This window comes from Panthera leo, chromosome A2, assembly GCF_018350215.1.
Source record: "Panthera leo isolate Ple1 chromosome A2, P.leo_Ple1_pat1.1, whole genome shotgun sequence".
Taxonomy (NCBI): domain Eukaryota; kingdom Metazoa; phylum Chordata; class Mammalia; order Carnivora; family Felidae; genus Panthera; species Panthera leo.
Window position 1 is genome coordinate 112,025,568 of NC_056680.1, and position 19,523 is coordinate 112,045,090.

Below are 19,523 nucleotides of genomic sequence, written 5' to 3' on the forward strand. Positions count from 1 at the left end.
CCTGAAATGATAGGAAACCTGATGATAGGGTACCTGCATAATTAGGGACATTAAATTGGGTGCAAAATTGCACAGTACAAATCCTTTACTTTCAGTTGAACTACACAATCATCTGAACTCTAGGGGGGAAAACATCTACTTTCTTCCTTCTATGTCATTGCTTAAAATGGAGTGGCTAAAAACCTAAAGCTTGAAGGATCAGTTGCCTCAAAGATATAAAGATAACCCTGGGTGAATTATTGAGTTTTCTTTTTTTTCAACATTCACATAGAGTACAGAGTGAAATGAGCATAATGTAAATCAACTCATTGTTTGGGTCCTTTCAAATTAGTTGCCAAAAGAAAAGTGAAAACTTGATAAGCAGGCTCCAATTTCTATGTGTTGATTTAGAAATCTTAAAGCTTGTGGGAGCTTAATTCATTTAAAGAAAGAAATGTAAAGGGAAGAAAAGTAAACAAGGAAAATGCTATGCAATGAAACACTGATGAGAATGGGGCATAAAGTCTTTTCTGGAAAAAAAAAACAATAAAGAGTTCCATTGTGCTTTTAAATTACAAATTTAGATTTCTTTGATTTAGGTTGAGTCTAATTTCCCTTTGAGCATCAAAACGTCATCACCATTTAAATATTCAAGTGTTAATGCTGTTTCATAATACCTTGGGGGGAGATTAAAAATCTTAAAAAATTAAGTCCACATTTTCTAATAGTAGATGGCTATTTTTGAATAAAGCAGCAAAGGTATTTTTCTCTTTTAACCTACCCCTCTGTGAAAAGTCCATTTCTGAATTTGCAAACTAGGTAGGTTCAGAAAACTGATTGTGGCAGCTCCCAGTCTTGACCCTTTTTCTCAGGATTGAAGCAAAAAAAGCCTAATTCACTAAAATAAGCGAAGAGAAAAGGCAAAACTAAGTTCAGATATTCAGAGACAAATCCCAGGTGGTGCCTCTTCCCTTTTTCCAGGAAAATGTGGCCCCAGCTTTCAGTAATGTGTATGCTGTCTCAATAGGAATGCATATTTAATCAACAAAGCAATATTTTCTAACCCTCAAATATAAGATCTTTAGAAAAGTTTTTTAAATTATTTTTAAACCACAAACTTAAATGGAAAAATGTAACGACAAACTGCTTTGCAGGAGGAAGAAAGGTGAGAGCAGGGAAGAACTATCATCTGCACCGAGATCTGAAAGACACTTGTAGCTTACTTGAGAAGCTTCATTTAGCAGAGAGCGTACCGGGGACATTCTGTTCCTGGTGGCAGCGCAGTGGGAATCCCCACTCCAACAACCCATGAAATGTTACTGCATAATTATTCACCTTCTGAGGCCCAGTAGAACTTATCAGTAAAGAAAGAAATTTAATTTAAACTCACCCCTCTGTGCTAAAGAATGACTGGGACGTGAGATCAAAGCGCGAAGCTCTGTCCTCCAGTGGTTTGCAACACCTAGGCACAATAGGGTGAGAGAACACGGCATTCCAGCGCTTCCCGGCTTTCCGGACCCCGGAGAGAGGGGTGGGGGGCGGGGGCTCGAGTCACCGGCTACTCTGAGGGAGGAGGGTGGTGGCGGATACAGAGGTGGTCGCGGCAAGTATATCCTGGAGCTTCTGGCGATCAGAATTTTTATTTCGGGGGGCTGCAGGGGCTTGGCACTCGAGGCCCTCACGGCAGACCCGATAGGTCATTCCCCTGCCTTACTCGACTCGCTACGGGGATAGGCGTCAATAAACCTCCTGGATTTAGCCGCTGGCGCGACGAGGATGGAGCCCTATCGTGCGCAGGTGTGCTGCCCTGAGAACTCCCTGGACGCAAGCGTGGTGCAGCAGCATCACAGGGTGCCTCAAACGCATATAGACGGTGCACGCATAACCATCAATAAGCGCCAAATTTAATCCTTGGCGTACCTCCATAGTACAAAGCGTAGCCCATGAATCCAAACCTGTACAATGAACTTCCAAGACGAGAGGGACTAAGTCCTAGAGAAGCCTAGGAGAGCAGCGGGAAAGACGCTTACGAGCCAGCTCCTCAGGCTGCCCAGGGAGAGGCAGGAACATTCTCCAGTAAAGACCTTTTAAAGGGTGCCCTTGTCCTCCCCTTACTTCAAGTGTCACCCAAATATGGGCCCCGGAGAATGTTGCTAGCGCTCCCCAAATACCTAGGTGCCAAAGGGTCAAGAGGCAAGGTGGGAGAAGAAAGCCCAAGAGAAGTTGCTGGGTTTTAGCACAAGGCGGTAAGGAAAAGTTGAGTACTGTTCAACAGGTACAATGATTCATATTCTCTCTCTCTCTCTCTCTCTCTCTCTCTTTCTCTCACGCGCGCACACACACACACACCTTCATTCTCTCCCTCTCTCTCTCCCCATCTATAAAATGCTCCCCTAAGTAGTCACTGAGGTGGCTATACTGTTCTTTGATTCCCAAAATCAAAAAGAACAGTTTTTTCACAGCCAATCAGACTTGATTTTTGCTTCCTTGATGACAGCAGTGTGGTTAAAGGTGCGGAAGTTCCCTGATTTGAGTGTGGCAAACCAATAATAAAATGACAAGACTAAAACTTCCCGCCGACGGAGGACGCTGTACTTTGTGGAACGCCGCGAGGGATGGGGGCGGGCGCGAGTGAATGCAGCAGTCTGGCCAGAAAAGAATACCGGGGGTGAAGGAGGGCAGGGAGTCGTCGCTAAGAGAAATCCAAACAAGTTTGGGGAGAACGACCTAGTCGCGTCCATGCCGGGGAAGGCGCGGGTGGCACTGGTAGGATGCAGTGCAGGGCGTGCCACTCCGGGACAGGGTGGGACAGAGAGGCCCGAGGTCCAGGCGCTCGAGGGGACAGAGAGGTCCAGGCGCTCGAGGATGCTGAGAGTTTGGAGAGCAAGGAAAGAAGGGAAACCCCCAACCCTCTCCGGCCCTGTGTCTTTGGAGAGCCAGGAGGTGAGCTCCGGGAAGCCTCACCACCGCGATCCCCACGGGCTCGAGCAGGGCCGGAGTCTCTGGGAAGCTCAGGCCCGGTCCCGCCCGCAACACAGGCGCCAGGCGCGCTGCAGAGCGAGCGCGGGCGCATGGTGGCGCTCGCTGTCCGCGCAGCCAGCGGAGGCGCCCGCGACGCCTTTGTGCGCCCCGACGCTAGGTGGGCGGCTCCGGCAGGCAGCACTTAGGGGGACAGCGGGCGGGCGCCCGGGCTCGCGGGAAGATCCCAGACCGCGGCCCCACCCTTCGCTGCAGTCCCCGAGTGGAAGACGTGGCCCGCCCGATCGGAATTCTTCCCTGGAGGTCTCGGAGTGTCTTTCTGAGGAGCAGCCGGCACGTCAAGCAGCAGAGAGAGGAAAAAGGAAGTAGAGTTTAGAAAGGCTGAGAAATTCTCCGGGGCTCAAACCTCCCCGTGAATTCACCGAATATGAGTATTAGGGAAACTTTGGGCAGCCCAGACCTCAGCTAAGAGCCCTGCAAGGGAAGCACAGGGCGCCTCCGCCGTTCCCTCCCGCGCAGCAAGAAGTGCTTGCCTGAGAAGCAAAGTTAGGGAGTGGGCTTAAAGGAAGCCCCCCTAGATGGGCTCGAAAGAATTGCTTTAGAACAGCAGTGAAAAGCGGCAGCTTTGAGCGGGCGCTTTATTCCTGGCTCTCAGTCACTGCAGGCTCTCCTCGCTGTCCCTAGAGCTCTGGAAGCCCCGACTGTCCTTAGGAACCAAAGCTAAATATATAAGGCTGCTTCCTCACTGCCAGGAGACTCCGCAGAAAATTAAATTAAATTAAACACGCGCCTAGGGACCAAAGAAAATAGATTTCCCCCCTCCCCCACGCTACAGCAAATCAACACTTTTGCGCACCGGGAATGCAGCGAACCTAAAGAGATGGCCACTGACGCGCATCCCCTTAAACCGCTGCGATTGGAGCCCAGGACAGCGAGGAATTACCGGCTTTCCTTTAATCCGGAAGTAGGGAATAAATAGGGCGTATGGAAATTCTGAATCTTATTTTTAAACAACAGCAACAATTGTATAACAAGCAAAGTCCTCAAAAAATGCCGCCCAGAACCATAGTCCTAACTTGAAAATGAGTACACCATTACTCCACACCCCACTCCTTTTGATTCCTTACTTAACACGATTTTCTTTAAATACAGTGATAGAATTAATCTGCTGGCCTATGTTTGAAAGAAAGAAAGAAAGAAAGAAAGAAAGAAAGAAAGAAAGAAAGAAAGAAAGAAAGAAAGAAAGAAAGAAAGACGACTGTGGAAATCATATATTTTTTTTTTTAACAAAAAGCATTGATCATACCTTAGTTTTTCTTACAGATGTAGGGAGAAATAATAATGCCTGTTTGGACAGAAGCAGCAAAAATCAGCAGGAATATAAAAACCCAGTTTATTCAAAATACCTACATCAAATTAACCTCTCTTTGAGGCTACTCATATGAAAAATTGAACAAAATGTAGAACTTCTTTCTTTATAATATCTCTCTCTACCATTTTAGGCAACCAGAGAATAGTCATATCTACTATTTTGTTTCTTTAGATTTCCTGCCTTAATTTACCAACCTAAAATATCATTTAACCTTTGAAAGCTAATCCTATAAAATAAAATATTTATTTTAAAGAAATTCCTTCACAGGCCTTCTGTAACATTCCATTCAGCAATCTCACCAAAAGATCCATTGGGAGATGAAAATGTTGATGGCAGGATTATCGATCTGACCACTCAGGAGTCCAGTCTCATCACCTGTTTGTTTTTTAATTTTTAATTTCAGCATTCTCTCCCCAAGGGAAGCCCAGTTGTGAAGTTATATCAAAACTGGGGTAAGAGGAAAGTCTATGGAAGGCAAAACCATCTAAGAACTTTTTCGAATATCAGTTGATAAGGGAGAGTATCACATCGGCTTAAGTTTCCAGCGTAAAATATTTTTGTTGATAGTCCAACATCAACAAGTCACAGTCATGTCCCTAAGATGAAGAGCACAGAGAGAGAGAGAGAGAGAGAGAGAGAGAGAGAGAGAAATTGAACCAGCAAAGGATAAAGAAAGCAAGGGAGGAAAGATAGTTTGGGGAAGAGATAAAGCAGATCAACTGAAAGGCTGGGTTCAGCCATAGCCCTGTTCCGGTCTCTAGAGGGTGGACTGATATAAACTGGCCTGACCTCTGGGTCAACAACTAGTTTAACTCTACCTTGATCTGCAAGCCTGGAAGCTTGTCCCTTGGTTCAAAGTGAGATCCAGCCTTTGGCTTTATTTGAGTGAGCCTTCAGGCACGGTTAAAACGTTATTTACCACAGACAAAGCAGAGAGAAATCACAGTTTTGCACCTTATCTTCTGTCCTCTGAAGAGGATGTTCATCTCCCAAAAGGAATACTGCCCACCCTCCACAAAGTAAATCTAGAAATACTCTCAGTAACCATCAAAACAAAATAAACCAGAGCTAGAAGGGGGACGAGGAGGGGATGAAGAAAAGTGAAAGTTTGTAATCTGTCCCCCCTCAACTAACCCAAAGAAACCTTTCAGAAATATCTCTTCTTGTCATTAACCACTTCTTAAATCAAATGGGATTCTGTATGCAATGCAAGTTATATTACAAATGTACCAAGCAGCTTTCCTCTTACCTGCCACTACATTTAACTCCTTCAGAACCGTTTTCTCCGAATCCCTCAGCATTGCAACTTTCAATAAAAAAGAAACAACACTTAAACTGTGTTCTGCATATTATTCCTAGGAAGAAAGTGACAGAAAGAGACTATTTTACTTTTCAAAACCATTATTTAGAGCTATAGCATACCAAAAAATCAGGGCTAACTTGCTTGCCTAAAACCATAGGGAATGGATGGCTCAAGTACCTACATAGAAAACAGGATTAAGGCAGTCTTCTCCTTGGGAACAAATTGCATTATTCTAAAATATTGTACCCCTAATTGTTTTTTCTTCTGGATTTATAATATTCATAGTATTCTGTATTTTCACTTCAGTTTCTATGGATAATAATGACTTTACAGAAATTTCATTGGAAAATTTTCAGGTCCAGATGTACACCAAGACTGAACTTGGCGGGGAGAGAATGCAAAGAGAAAGAAAGAAGCTAAACTTAGAAGAATCTGAACACACTAACTTTTTATTCAATTTGATTCAAAATAATAATATTAATCTAATAATGAAATAGTTTGATATAACATCAGTCAACATTTAAAGTATTTTATGTTTCAAAGTATGGCTCAAGGAACACTCATTGCTTAAATGCACTTAGACATAACAAGACAATATTTTTTTATTGGCATCATTGACACCTATGAACAATAGCCTAGTAAATAGATTAAGGTTTAACCTTCCTTTTCTTTGGTGGCTGTTTAGAGACTTTAAAAGAACAGATAACTCATTTCAGCAGGAATCTACTACTGATATTTACTTCTACATAATCTTTAGCTAAGACATGGAATGCCAAAAACAAGCTTTTGTTCGCTTGACCTCCTCCACCCCCTAACAACAAAAGTTATCCCCAAACCCATGTTTTTATTTTAGATGTATTGATCTTCCAATGTAAGGCTTGGCCTTTTAAATACCAAATACAATCAATGGCCAATAACCTGACTCCTTCTGGAAAGAAGAAAGCAGAACAGGGAAATTTCTTTGAATTGTTTGGTGACTTAGTACAAATTTTAAGAGGTCAGTAAATCCTGATGCTTTGAGCTAAATCTACTGGTAAATAATTAATGACATTTCTTAGACACTATAATCTTAATCTTGGTAAATAGAGAAACACAGCTTTGCCAAATAGATCATTCCATCTAAGTAATATCTTAAAGGCAATTATTTAAATATTCCTACAAAAACAGGGTTATACTTTGCTTAAATTAGACATTTAACTGAGATAAAATGCAAATGTCCATATTTTTAAAAGAAAAAAAATACAAATTAACTGGCCTAGTCTTTTATCTGAGTTTATTAATACCATTTAAAATATTACAAATAAATCAATTACATCTCATGCATTTAAAATGCAAGTCTAAAATGTTCCAGAGAAAGGCTTTTCATTTCAATGTGAAATATCCAAATTATTTCAACATTACAATGAGCAATTAGTTTGCAAAATCTGCAAACATTTAAATGTAGTGTCAGGAGTGTTTATTAACAGTTAACAATATTACCTTCAGGAAATACACAAAGGCCAAAGTTAGTTGAGTTTCACTTGGACAATTTATTTAATACATGGGTTTTGGCAGACCCAGTTATTATGAAATATAGGAGAACTCTCACTTTAACTATGCCTGAACTGCCAGCAAATGCAAATAAGTACATGCTCCATTAAATTAAATGTCATCCCACATTTATCAAATATTGTCGTAGTTACAGTTTGATACCTATCTAAATTCATATTCGAGCAAAACTAAGCCCCGAAAGTGCGTTTGTGGCTCTGCACCTCCAGAAGTGAGTTCAAAATACCTGCAGCTCTTCAGCACTGCCACAATAACTCTTAATATTTTTTGTGACAAAATCAACTTTACTTCAATATATTTTCAAATATTTACTGGAAGTAATGTACAAGAAAAATACTATACAAAATCGTCTCCTGGACAGCTGCACCTCACACCCATACACTGGTGGAGTTATAATTAATTGGTAACTAATCTAGAACGATTCTCCAGTTGTACAAACCATTAGGTTCAGATATATTTTACAAAGGTTTTTTTTTTCCTATTTTCCCTCTTTTGGCATTTAAACTACAGCCTCGTCTTAAATAAACGATAGCTTCTTCACGTGTTTATAAGTTTAAATCACACACAAAAAAGTTTAACCCTAAGAATCTTGAATGAATTCCAAGAATTTACAGAAATGGGTACAATACAAATTGATGGCTGGACTACCAAAAAAAGATTGGGAGATTATGCTCAGGAGCGGTGAAAAACGAGGTAGAAAAGGACAAACACGGAGATAGTTAATCTGGTCTCACCGGAAAGGGGTATTTTTGCATAAGAAAAAGACACCTACCCTCACCCCACCCCCACCCCATAAGTTAAGTTAATGCAATCAAAATAACTTTGGGATCGATATTAGCAGTTTCGAGAGAAAGACTTGCTCACTGCTTAGAGGAAAAACTATCTAGAAGGGAAACGAAGTGGAAGAATGCTGTCATTTTTTTCTTTAGTTTTTTAGTTAAAAAAAAAAAAATGTTACAAAGATGAAAGAAGGCTGCTGCAGCGATTCGCCAAGACTGCCCTTAGCTGAAACTTGAATCGGTTCCACCTCAGGGAACAAAGGAAAAGAGGCAGAGCTGACGTTGGGAGAGCTAACTCCGCAAACTTCGGGTCTTGGTGCCGCCAGATGGGCACCCCGACGCAGTTGCAACAGCTCTGCGCAAGGAGGGCAGCGGCACGCAGCGGCCAGGCTGGACTCTCAGATGCCGAGCCCCCTGATACTGAGGTTCCGGAACCCAGTGGGCGGCTGCCCCAGCGGGAATGCCCTGTCCGGGCCTCCTGCCTTGCCCTCCCCACGGCGTCGCTCCACCGTGCTCAGCGGAGTTGTTCCCGCTCGTGCATAGGCCCCCGGTCTCCCAGGCACTATGCTCGTCCAGCTCTACCTCCAGCGGCCGTTTCCCTCTAAAAGATATGCCCGTCACAACCTGGGGATGGCAGAGAGAGGACGAGGAGAGGATGAGAAATAAAGACCCGGCGGTTACGGCTTCACGGGGCTCTGACAGTGTTACCTGGTGGAGTGGGAAAGCCAGGGCCCAGGAGAGCGTGTTACTTACATGTCCATATGCCCTTTACAAAGTAAAGTCACAGAATGAGTTAAGTGAGAGAGAAAGAGACAGAAAGAGACAGAAAGTGCGAGCAGGATGCAGTGGAGAGAGGCTGGAACAGAGGCTGGGGCAGACGGGGCCCAAGCGGACCGGGACGGGAGGGGGTCGAGGAGATGGGCAGCCACGGAATGGGCGTCACTCCAGGCCATTGCGGTGCCCGGGCTCCGGGGGCTGCAGCAACTCCGGGGAGTGGCAGGGCGGGCTGCCAGCGGCACTGTGCTCGCTGTCGGTGTCGCTGCCTTTCTTGCCGCCGCTACCCGAACCGGCCGAGCCGCCGCCGCCACCGCCGCTGTGCGTCTTCACGTGCTTGCTGAGGTGGTCGCTGCGCATGAAGCGTTTGTTGCAGACAGGACAGGCGAAGCGCTTCTCACCGGTATGGGTCCTCAGGTGCCGCTGCAGCTCATCGGAGCGCGTGAAGCGCTTGCCGCAGAAGAGCCAGTTGCACACGAAGGGCCGCTCGCCCGTGTGCCAGCGCAGGTGCGCCTTGAGGTGCGACGTCTTGCCGTACACCTTCCCGCAGCCCGGTATGTGGCAGCTGTGCAGGCCCTTGCGCCGCAGGCTGGCCCCGGCCGGGCCCAGCCGCTCCGCCTCCTGGCAATTGGGGCAGTCGCAGGTGGCGCGACCGGAGTAGCGGCGTGCGGAGGAGCGCGGAGAGCCCCCCAGCGGCGCCGACGGCCCAGCGCTCAGCATAGAGCTCCCAGCGCCGGCCAGCGGCGACGGGGCCGAGTCCGGGTAGGAGCCAGGCAGCACTGGCTTGAAGCCGTCCATGAGGTGCTGCCCGGCGGGGCTAAGCAGGTGCGAGGAGGCGCCGCTGCTGAAGGCTGAGTGGCTCAGGCCCGAGTAATCCGAGTTGTAGCCTCCGAGCGGCGAGTGCAGCGAGGTTTGGAGCCCCCCGGCGGCAGGGTGCAGCGAGCCGGGCAGCGCCGCCGCGCCATTCGGGTTCTGCACGTCGATCCAGCCGGCGCCCACGTCCCACCAGCTGGAGGCGCCGGCCGAGCCCACATCGCCGGCGGCTCCCAGGCCCGGGTGCGAGGGCTTGAACCACGACTCGTATGGGTGCGCCATGCCCACGCGCGGGTAGATGCCCTGCAGCCCGTCCACCGAGGTGTGCACCTTGGAAATGAACACAGGCTGATGGGAGCCGTCCTGCGAGTGCGCCGAGGAGCCGCCGCCGCCGCCGCCGCCCCCTCCGCCGCTACCCCCTGATACACCAGGGGCCTGGAACACCGAGTAGTCGTTTGCGAAGGGCGAGCTAGAGGCGGCGGCGGCGGCGGCGGCGGCGGCGGCCGCGGCACTGCTGGAGGTTAGTGAGAAGGCGCTGGAGCCCGGCGAGCCGCCGCAGCTGAACGAGTCGGACACCAGGGCCGCGGCCGCCGCCGCGGCCGCCGCGGCTGCCGCCGCCGCCGAGGACGTACCGCCGTTCCGGGAGGCCCCCGACACGCCGAAACTCGAGAGACTGGAACCCACTACGTTGCAGCTGCCGGAGGAGGAGGACGAGGAACGTTTCCACGGGTGGAAGCCTTTGCCGAAGGAAGAAGAGCTGTCCGAGAGGGAGGAGGGAGACGGGCTGGGGCTGCCGATCTTATTACAGGTAGCAGCAAGCATGGCCAGAGGAGTGGATCCCAACCTCGGTTCTTCCTGCGAGAAGGAGGAGAGGAGAATGGGTGGGGGAGGGGGAAGTGGGCAAAAGGCCGGTGGGGGAGGGAGGAAAGAAATGTGCATCAGTCCTCCGGAAGCCTCCAAAACGCCCCACGGCACCCCATCTCTCATTGCGGCGCGCCGCCACCAACTCACCTGGCTCCCCCAACAGCCCTGGCGCCCGGCTGCTTCCTACTCTACGGGAGGGGACAAGTTTGGCTGCCGGCATCCGATTCGGGAGCAAAGCGCCATGCTAAAGAAGAGTTTGACAAGTATTCTCACCTAAAACAACACTCGTGCACACAAGGCCCCAGGCACCTCGAAACAAACAAGCAAGCAAAAAGTCCAGATTGGGGAGAAAGGAAGTTTCCTCTGCCGAGAAGCCTGGGGAAAAACCATTGGATTGCTTTTAAGAGGGCTTCCCCTGTAATCCAGAGAGACCTTTGAAAATCCTGTTCCGGTCCCCAGAAACCCATGCTGGGTCGCTTCTCCCAGGCCTAAAGAGGTCAAACTAGAGGGCTTGCTCGCTTGTCCTGCTTTCCTTTTTATTTGCTTAAAAAAAAAAATTAAAAAAAAAAAAAAACTACAATAGTAAAGAGAGAGAGAGAGACGGGTTCAACGTACCTGCAAGACAAGGCGGGCTGCGGTATTTTTTAAGGGGAAGAGGGAAAATCTGCAGTTTGCTCAAGGAGGAAAAACTTGCTCTCTTTACCCCCGAAATCGTCGCGTATAAAATGGGCCGGGCGCACGTCTCCCGGGCAGGGAGCGGCCGGGCGCTGCGAGGTGGCTTGTCTAAATGCCCTTCGAACCTTTTCCTGCGCTGAAAAAAAGTGACTCTGCCCCCCTCTCCCCCTCTTTCTTTTCTCCAAACTCACTTGTATTTAAAGGAAAAAAAAAAAAAAAAAAAAGCTCTCAATAGAGACTGATAGCCCGTGGCCTGGCCGGGGCGACTTTAACCCCCTCCGATCGGCAATAAAAGGAAACTAATTAAACCAGCAAGAGAAAATCCTGAGACTCACCCCTAGAAGTGAAGTTGCCATCACACAAAAGTGCCCTCCTCCTCTCAGAGGATCTTTTTTATATTGATAAATCAGAGGCAGTGTTTTTTTTAGAGGTGTGCAATACAATGATCAGTTCCGCCCATTCCACCACAATTGTAGCTCCCTCTCCGGCTTTGAAGTGCCGCGGAGGCGCGGCCAGCCAATCTGCGGCCTCGCCGGGCCGCGCCGCGCGCGCGCCGTGAGGTCATCGGCGCCGCCGCGGGCCGCCGCGGGGGGGTGGGGAGCGAGAGCGGGAGGGGCGCGAGTGGCTGCGCGTGTTACAAAGCGTGTGTGAGTGTGTAACAATGTAACTGTGTGACCAAGATGAGAAGGAGAAGACAGTGCAGACCGGGGGCGGGGGTAAGGGGTAGTGGATGTGAGTGTAGCAGGGACACTGTGGCGGAGGGGGAGGAGGGCAGACAGTGCTGAGAAGAGAGAGGGTGTTATGGGTGACAATATAACCATGTGTGACAGGAGGGTAGAGGGACAGATCAGTAAAGTGTTGGGGAAGGGTGTGAGTGTACTCTTGTGTAACTGTGAGTGAAGGACAGGGCAGTAAAGTGTGGGGAGAAGGTGGTGTGAGTGTGCTTGGTGTAGGGGTAGAGGGAGGAATATTAATATGTGGTTTGCGCGTGTGAAAGAGGAGGGAGGGTGGATGAGTATGTGTGCGGGAGAGGAAGTGAGGGAGAAGGCTGTGTGAATGTGTGCGAGAGAGAGAAGAGGGTGGTGTGTGTGCGTGTGTGTGCAACAAAGCTGGGGTGGAGAATAGGAACGGTGCAGGAAAGTGTACCTACACAGAAAGAGATTGACGATCTGAAGAGTGAAACTGACCGCGAAGTTGAGTGAGATTGAGTAAATAAATACTCAACAAACGCTATCTCTGTCGACAACTGCCTCTGATTCCTTGTACCTAAAGTCTTGAGTGATTTTTTTTTCTTCTTGGACACTGTCACCACATTTTTGAAGGAAATTATATGACTACCTATCTTTATACTTTCACAGCCCTACAACGGAAGGGTAGAATCTTAGGGTAACTAAGGAGTATTTTTAGGGGTGAGTTAGGGCTTGTGTGCGCCTGCGTTGTTACTTTGATTCGGTGGCTTTTTTTTTTTTTTTTTTTTTTTTTTTTTTTTAAATCTCCTGAGAGGGGAATCGGCTTTGGAAGTGCAAGTTTCACTCTAGGGAAAGGGCGTGTTTGTCCCGCGAGGAAGAGTAAATTTCAATACAAAAGGATTAGATAGAGATGGGAATGGGAGAGTATTGTTTTTTTCCTTTGGGTGAAAAAATGAGGAACGTTTTATGGAATTTAGAAATTTTTACAGGAAACCTCACTGACACTATCTGAGAAAAAAATTAAGATTTTGACTGAAATTTCTGGGTTTTATTTATTAGAGCATAGAGAACCCTTTTGGCAAATCGACCACATGTATGGAGACGTCTGTGTCTAATGGCGTTTGGGTCTGAGAGCTAGGAGTATGTGTGCGTGTTAATAGATACACTTAAGTCGAATTCGGTGGGTTTTAGAACCTGCTTTCCATTTGTGTTATTAGTTGCCTTCAGAAATATCATTACAATTTTACTGCCACCACAAGGGAACAACTTAAACCACGGTAAATACCACAACACTGTAGCAAGGGAGTTCACAGCCTTTTGAGCACCACTGAATATTTGTGCTTTTTGAAAAGTAATTCATAGTTTTAAGCAGTTTAGCAATGCTCTAAGAAATCTAATTTTTAAGGCAGAATTGATTAAAATGTTCCCAGCTGGAAGAAATGTCTTTTTTGACTGGGGAAACTATTGTATTGTTTTTGGACCCTCCTCAAGTGCATCAAGAGCGTCTGGAGATGTTTAAAAAAGAAAAAAAATTCTTCTTGGGTTTACTAAACTCCAAAGTCAGGTTGTATCATTTGTGTAAGTTTCACTGAGTATGGTTGAGGCTGATGTTTGTCCTGTGAGAGTGTGTGTTTCTGACCCCTTTTTAACAGTGTTGGGATATTGACTGTACATCATATCTATTGATTAAGGGGGTAAGGTACATTCTCATACTTTGAAGTAAGTGTGAAGTAAATTAATGAACTGCTTTCTTTCTCTGAAGGCTGACGCTTACCATAAATGTCGTGTTTCTCCCTGCAAGCCACTCTGAATGATTTTAGCGTGTTGAGAAGGCGTGACAGGCCAGCCCAGAAGGAGGAAGGGGTGGGGGAAGGAGGGAACTCCGTTTAACAAATAAAAGAGAATTAACTTCATTGCTTTGGTCTCTTTCTATAATGATATTCATTTTAAGGACCTAATACACAGTTGTTTAAATTTGGGGGTTAATTCTAATCAATACCATCATCCTCAAGGGTGGAGGGAAAAAAAGCTTTGAAAGAAGACTCCCTTCTTTAAGTAGTTATTTATTTTATCTCCTATCTTCTAGAAAGAAGTGAGGCAAGACTATTAAAAAGTTAAATAAGTGCTGATTCTGAGAGTAAATAGAAGCATTAACCACTGTTTCCTCAAAAAATGCTAGGAATAAGAACAACTCAGCATCATGTGATTACAATTTTGAGCTCCCTACTTCTAAAATTTTTTTATTTGTATAAATTCACTTTAGAATCATATGTAATTCTTCCCATGACAATGGGTGACAACATTGGTGTGGATTTAATGAACATACTGGATTCCTCAATTTGTATAAGGTTGTTTGCAGCATTTGGGGATTTTCACAAAGGATTGTATGTGCATCTTTCTTCATTAAAAGATACACAGAGATATAGATGTGTATAGACACACATATATGTACGTACATGTATATTCCACTTACTCCCATTACAAAAGTTAGGTGTTTATTTCATATTAGTATTGGTCAAAGGGCATTTTTTTCTCATACTACGCTCCTTCTACTACCCGTCCCCAAAAGAAGTGTTTGTCATAAGGCATAAGACCACAGAGTTAAAAAGTAAAAACAAAAAAAAATCTATAATTGACTAAAAATTAAAACAGCAATAATCTTACTTCTGGTTTAAGGGAGTGGGTCTTAATGGCAGCCCTTTCTCCACTTTAGAGAAGTGACTCAATCATTCTTGAAACCCCCCCACAGGAAGGAACATCTGTAATCCACGGTAGATACAGCCTGTCCTGCAAAGCATTCCTAAACGTGTACCATTCAGTTTACCCTCTGTGATTTTGATCATTACTCTTGAGTATTATGCTATGACAATATAGAGGTTTTGAAGGGAAGGAGGAAGAAAGGTGGGAAGTGCAGACTTCCTAACATTAAAAGTTTCCCCCACCCCATGTGAAGTTTAACCTGCTGGCAAGGAGAGTAGACAGATATTCTGCTGTTTCTTGCAAACCTGTGGGATCCACTTTCAATAAAGCTAAAATCTATTAGCATTCTGTATGCATCTGCAGCATAAATTTCATTTGAATTTCAAATTTAATAAACCAGGAGGTTTTTAATCATCCCTGGTTTTATTTGTTTGATATTAACATGCTTATTGACCGGGTCTGGTGACCAGTTTGATCATTACAGGACAGCAAAAAGTTAATTAAAACGACCACAGCCCCTTAATCATATCATCTGTCTCATCCATGTCGCTCTCTTTATTACCGGTGATGATGGATAGTCTCCCAGATTAATTTCTCTGTTTCTTCGATTTGGACAACAGCTTTTGGGACCTAATTTACATCCTGGGAACAACTTGCTCGAGTATATCTAACACCTTGCAGCTACAATATACATCAACATCTCCTTAGATGGAGAGAAGAACGGGGGCTTTTTTTTGCAGGCGGGTTTGAAGACTAATCAATGCTGTGATTTGGAGCTCTCACGCTTTCACAACCAAAGAAATAAAAGGTCCTAAAAGCAAATTAGAGGCCTCGATCTTTGCTTTTTCCTTTTCAGGGAGTGGGGAGTGAAATATGCCTCCGCTGTTTGGTTAAGTAGATTAAAATGTGTAGATACAACGACAAGTAAATAAAACCATTTGTAACCATTAAGTACAATTAGGGATTTATAGTCGAAAACATCAAAGTTATCCAGGCTTTCAAGTGTCCGGCAACACATCTACACCAAATACTGTTTGGGGACGTAAGTGTGGTCCAGTATACACAAAGCGCTGAAAAAGGCTAATAGGGGAAAAAAATGCACATGAACTATTGTATGTAGGCGCGTACCTCCGTTGGGTACGTTTAAAGCGGGCTCTTCGCATCTCGGTTTCCGGAGCGTTGGCAGGGATGCGCAAGCTCGGGAAGCTGACCTGCCGGTGCCCGCTGCGGACCGAGTGAACGCCGAGCCCGCCGCGAGTCCCTGGCAGGCGCTTCCGAAACGGGAAGGCAGCCCCCAATCCCTGGCCACTGTGAGGGGACCTTACGCGCGGACATGCTGGCTACTAAATAAAGCGTGAAGAGGGATGGTGAGGCAGCCGAGCGCCGCCGCCGGCTGCAGGGAGGAGCGGGCTGGGCCAGGTTGGGGGGTATCTCTAGGTCGGGAGCTCTCTGGTCAAAGTTACTTTCCTGCTGCACAGAAAACCTGGCCAGGCGTGAACCTGTGGATTCCTGAGGGGTGCCCTTTTGCTGTCCACTCCTGCTTTAGGGCGGCTTTACTAGGAAGTTGCCTAACATTTCCTGGGAAGGGAGGCAATAAAAGCCCCTTGCTGGTGGCAGATTGTTGAACCGTAGGTGGGAAGGGATCGGTCGTCCAGAGCCCAGAGAGGGCTGTATTTTCCTGATTGGAAAATGGGAACTTTCACGCTGAACAATAGCCCCTATTAGTGAGGTTATTCGGTTTCAAACTGTCCGGCCACATTTACAGCTGAGTCCTTACTTTCCTGATACTGCTTAATTGGATGTATTTGCTGACCACAGTGAAGCAATAGTGACTCTACATCTAGTTGCATTGGATCTCCTGGTGGATGCAAAGCATTGCCTTGGTGACTCTTTATGAATAAATGGGACCACCTGAGAAAACATTCCATCTATTTTCTTAATTGACTCGATATTTTCTTTCTGCATTTCACTGCTTAATATATTTTTCTTCTCTGCCACTTCAACACATTCAAAAGTTAGGAACGGTTTAATTAAAAGAAATTTACTCATCTAACTTGGGACATTACATACTTTGATTCACTTTAGCTAGGACATTCAAATCACTTATAGTCAGAAGACAAGGAGGACTGTTCCCATGTATGAATCATATGAATATGTAGGTAAGTTCATTGGTAGGACAATATGAAGATATTTACCAAAATAGGTATTTCTTTTTATACTAAAGGAACAAAAAAATCTTATTTCTTTACTTGTTATCTATATGCGTAATGTTCACATTCTCATAGTATGTTGATATGATTGTGTGCTAGTTTTACAGGCAGGCGTGTACTCTATGGTATATTTCATAGTCATCTCTCTGCCAGCCCGCAGATGAAATTGATAATTAATTCTACAGCACTTCGTATTCCTCCTTCATCATGTAAATGAAGGATACAAACATAGGGAAGAGAGTTTGCTCATTTGGGGTGAATGGTGTGTGTGTGTGTGTGTGTGTGTGTGTGTGTGTGTGTGTGTGTGTGTTGTGCAAGGCAAGAGAGAGAGAGGCTTAGACATTCAAACGAGTTCGTCCTTGATTTTTTCCTAGAATGGATTTGTTTCAGCTGTTTTCTCTTTTGGTATTATATACCACTTTCTCACAGCTAACATGCAGAGTTAAAAACTACTAAATTCTTATCCTCAACATTATTGATTTCTTTTCATTCTGTTCTGTTACTAGAGGAGGTAATGCTCCCAGATTACCTCGTCGTCTCCTCCAGACGGTTGACAATTGCAATCGTAGTTTCGGGAAGATAAATGTTACTTTGGGAATTGTGCTTAATTACAAATAATCTAGAAGCTGAACTGGTTTCTGGATTTAACCACACATGTGTTCAAACCATTGTACAAGGTTTACAAATGGGTGATATTTATGAAAGGGGATACAGTTCCTTCTTCTAAAATCATGGGATACACTAGGATGCTCCCACTTGGGGTTTGTCAACAGACCTTCAGAGATAACACAGATCTAAATAACGCCAACAAAAAGTGCTAAGCCTCAGAGTACTTGAAAGCTTAAGACAAAAAAAATCCACTGGAGTTTACCTTAAGGTCAATTTTATTAAATGAAAACCTGAGAATAAACCATTCTTCGTTAAATTCTTAAAATCTCTTAAGTAAACCCATTTTTTGTAGAGAGCATTTTTGAACTCACATATTCTGATTTTCTTTTCTTTTCCTTTTTCTGACAGAAGTCTTGTAGATTTTCCCTGAAATAGCCCAATGGTTATTTTTTACAGTTCCTCTTGTAACTCAGCTGCTACCTTTGTGTGTCTGATTCTTTGCTTATATGGCAGCTCAATTAGTGTTGTTTGTGTGTGTGCGCTCGCTTTTTTTCTAATAGTCTTATTAACAAGAAAAAAGGTGGTGAACAGGTTATTCTCTTAACCTGACCTGGCTGTAAGAGTAAGATGAGCAGCACTGAACAGATGTCCCCATTTAAGCCGTTCTTTTCCCACATGCCTGCTGGATATTGCAGGCGCGCAGGAAGCTCGCTTCAAACCTGGCCCATTTCAGGCCATAATGGCCACGTTATTTCGGCCCAGTGAACACGAACAAAATCGCGTGCTTTAGAATCATTCGACTCCGAGTCCAGGAAAAGCAGGGGGTGTGGTGGCAGTGGGGGTGGCTAGGGAGGGGTGTGTAATGGGAAGGGGGGGAGAGCCGATTTCATCTCGGATCGCAGGAAGAGAACTTGCTCAAAAGAATTTTTCTCCAGCAAATATGGTATAATTTACAGCGCAACTTAATAATCCAAGGGGCAATGCAAAAGCCCTTTGCGTTGTAAACCGCTTCTAATTACCTGCCAGAGCAATTAGCTGACTATCACGAAGAAATTAGATCGCTCAATGTAGCATAAATAATGCGAATAATTTTGTAAGAAGAATGGAAAGCGAGACCTGGTGTTTCTTTATAAGGAAATAACACCTCGTACTGTACGAGCCCTCCATGAACACATATTAATGTCTAGGCATGCATGGCAATGAGTCCGAGCAGGAGCCCTCTGGCTGCGGTTCAGCACTTTTTCCGTTTACGTATGCGGGGTGAAAGTCGGCTTCCAGGCATTCGATCTCCAGCCTTCCAGCTCACAGTAATTAACACATAGCGACTTCAATGGGAAAACCTGTTTTCCAGATGATTTTTACAATGCAGCTTTATGTCTCATTTGGCAGTTTAAATAGCTGGAGTTGTTTTCTGGCTTCATTTCTACTATCATCTGTTGAGCATATTTTGCTTAGAATATTGAATCCCACCCAAAACTTGGGTGCAAGCTTTTGCTAACTTTTTTTTTTCTTAAGAAGTGGAGATATTAGAAACCACTTTGAGGACACTGGGTAAAGAATTCTTGCGGGGATGTGAAAGATACCTGCTTTCCTGAACGAGGCTATACGATATATTGGGATATTTTTGTATACTTTACATAAACTTTATAAAAAAATTTACCTCTGTTATATATGCAACTCACTTCTCTTGACGAGTGTTTCTTATAGGGGAATTCAGATAGTGAGTTCACACATTTCTTAGCAAAGGATTTCAAGGGTAAAGCGAAAATCTAATTTTGGAGCAAAGCTGACAGTGCATTGAGGTGTCTGATAACACTATCAGGCTCTTTGAAATTTACTGGGCTTGTAAATTACAAATGAGAAGACAGCTTCAAAACATGTTTGGAAATGGAATATGTGTGCCCACACCTAACCCCTCCACACACACACACACACACACACACACACACACACACACACACACACACTACTGCCCACAGCTCCACGTTTTCAGGTAACGCCAAAGTGAAGCGCTCCCCCCACCCCTTTCCCCAGTAAACGAGATGGGTCACACATTTAGGTCAAGTTGAATTAGCCCGGAGATCTTTCATGGTAATCGAACTGGACGTCTCTATCGGTCAAAGCAAAGGGGCGTCGTGTGAACCCGGCATTTGCCTGGACGGGCACAATCGTTGGGGTGAGTACAATCCCTGCAGCCTTGGTAGTTTAGGGTTAGCGCTCTCACACCCC

The 19,523-nt window shown here is 45.3% G+C and overlaps 1 protein-coding gene across 2 annotated transcripts; it reads right to left on the minus strand.

The window, feature by feature from the left end:
* Positions 1 to 8,899: 8,899 nt before the first annotated feature.
* SP8 (Sp8 transcription factor) lies at positions 8,900 to 11,490 on the minus strand. Of its 2 annotated transcripts, XM_042927599.1 has the most exons (3): positions 11,422 to 11,490; positions 10,559 to 10,655; positions 8,900 to 10,402 (listed from the first exon to the last, which is right to left on the minus strand). In XM_042927599.1, exon 3 carries the CDS (start codon positions 10,367 to 10,369, stop codon positions 8,900 to 8,902), a length of 1,470 nt encoding a protein of 489 aa, XP_042783533.1. In that variant the 5' UTR covers positions 10,370 to 10,402; positions 10,559 to 10,655; positions 11,422 to 11,490. The 2 variants fall into 2 exon arrangements, with proteins under 2 accessions (XP_042783533.1, XP_042783532.1); XM_042927598.1 differs by lacking the exon at positions 10,559 to 10,655 and having other exon boundaries at positions 11,422 to 11,442.
* Positions 11,491 to 19,523: the final 8,033 nt, after the last annotated feature.

What these genes read in the sequence shown, in the direction of transcription:
- SP8 (XM_042927598.1), bottom strand. Translation starts at nt 11,442, where the DNA reads ATGGCAACTTCACTTCTAGGG. An exon ending in TGGCAACTTCACTTCTAGGG is followed by an intron (nt 10,403 to 11,421) that starts GTGAGTCTCAGG and finishes TCCTTCTCGCAG; the next exon opens with GAAGAACCGAGGTTGGGATC.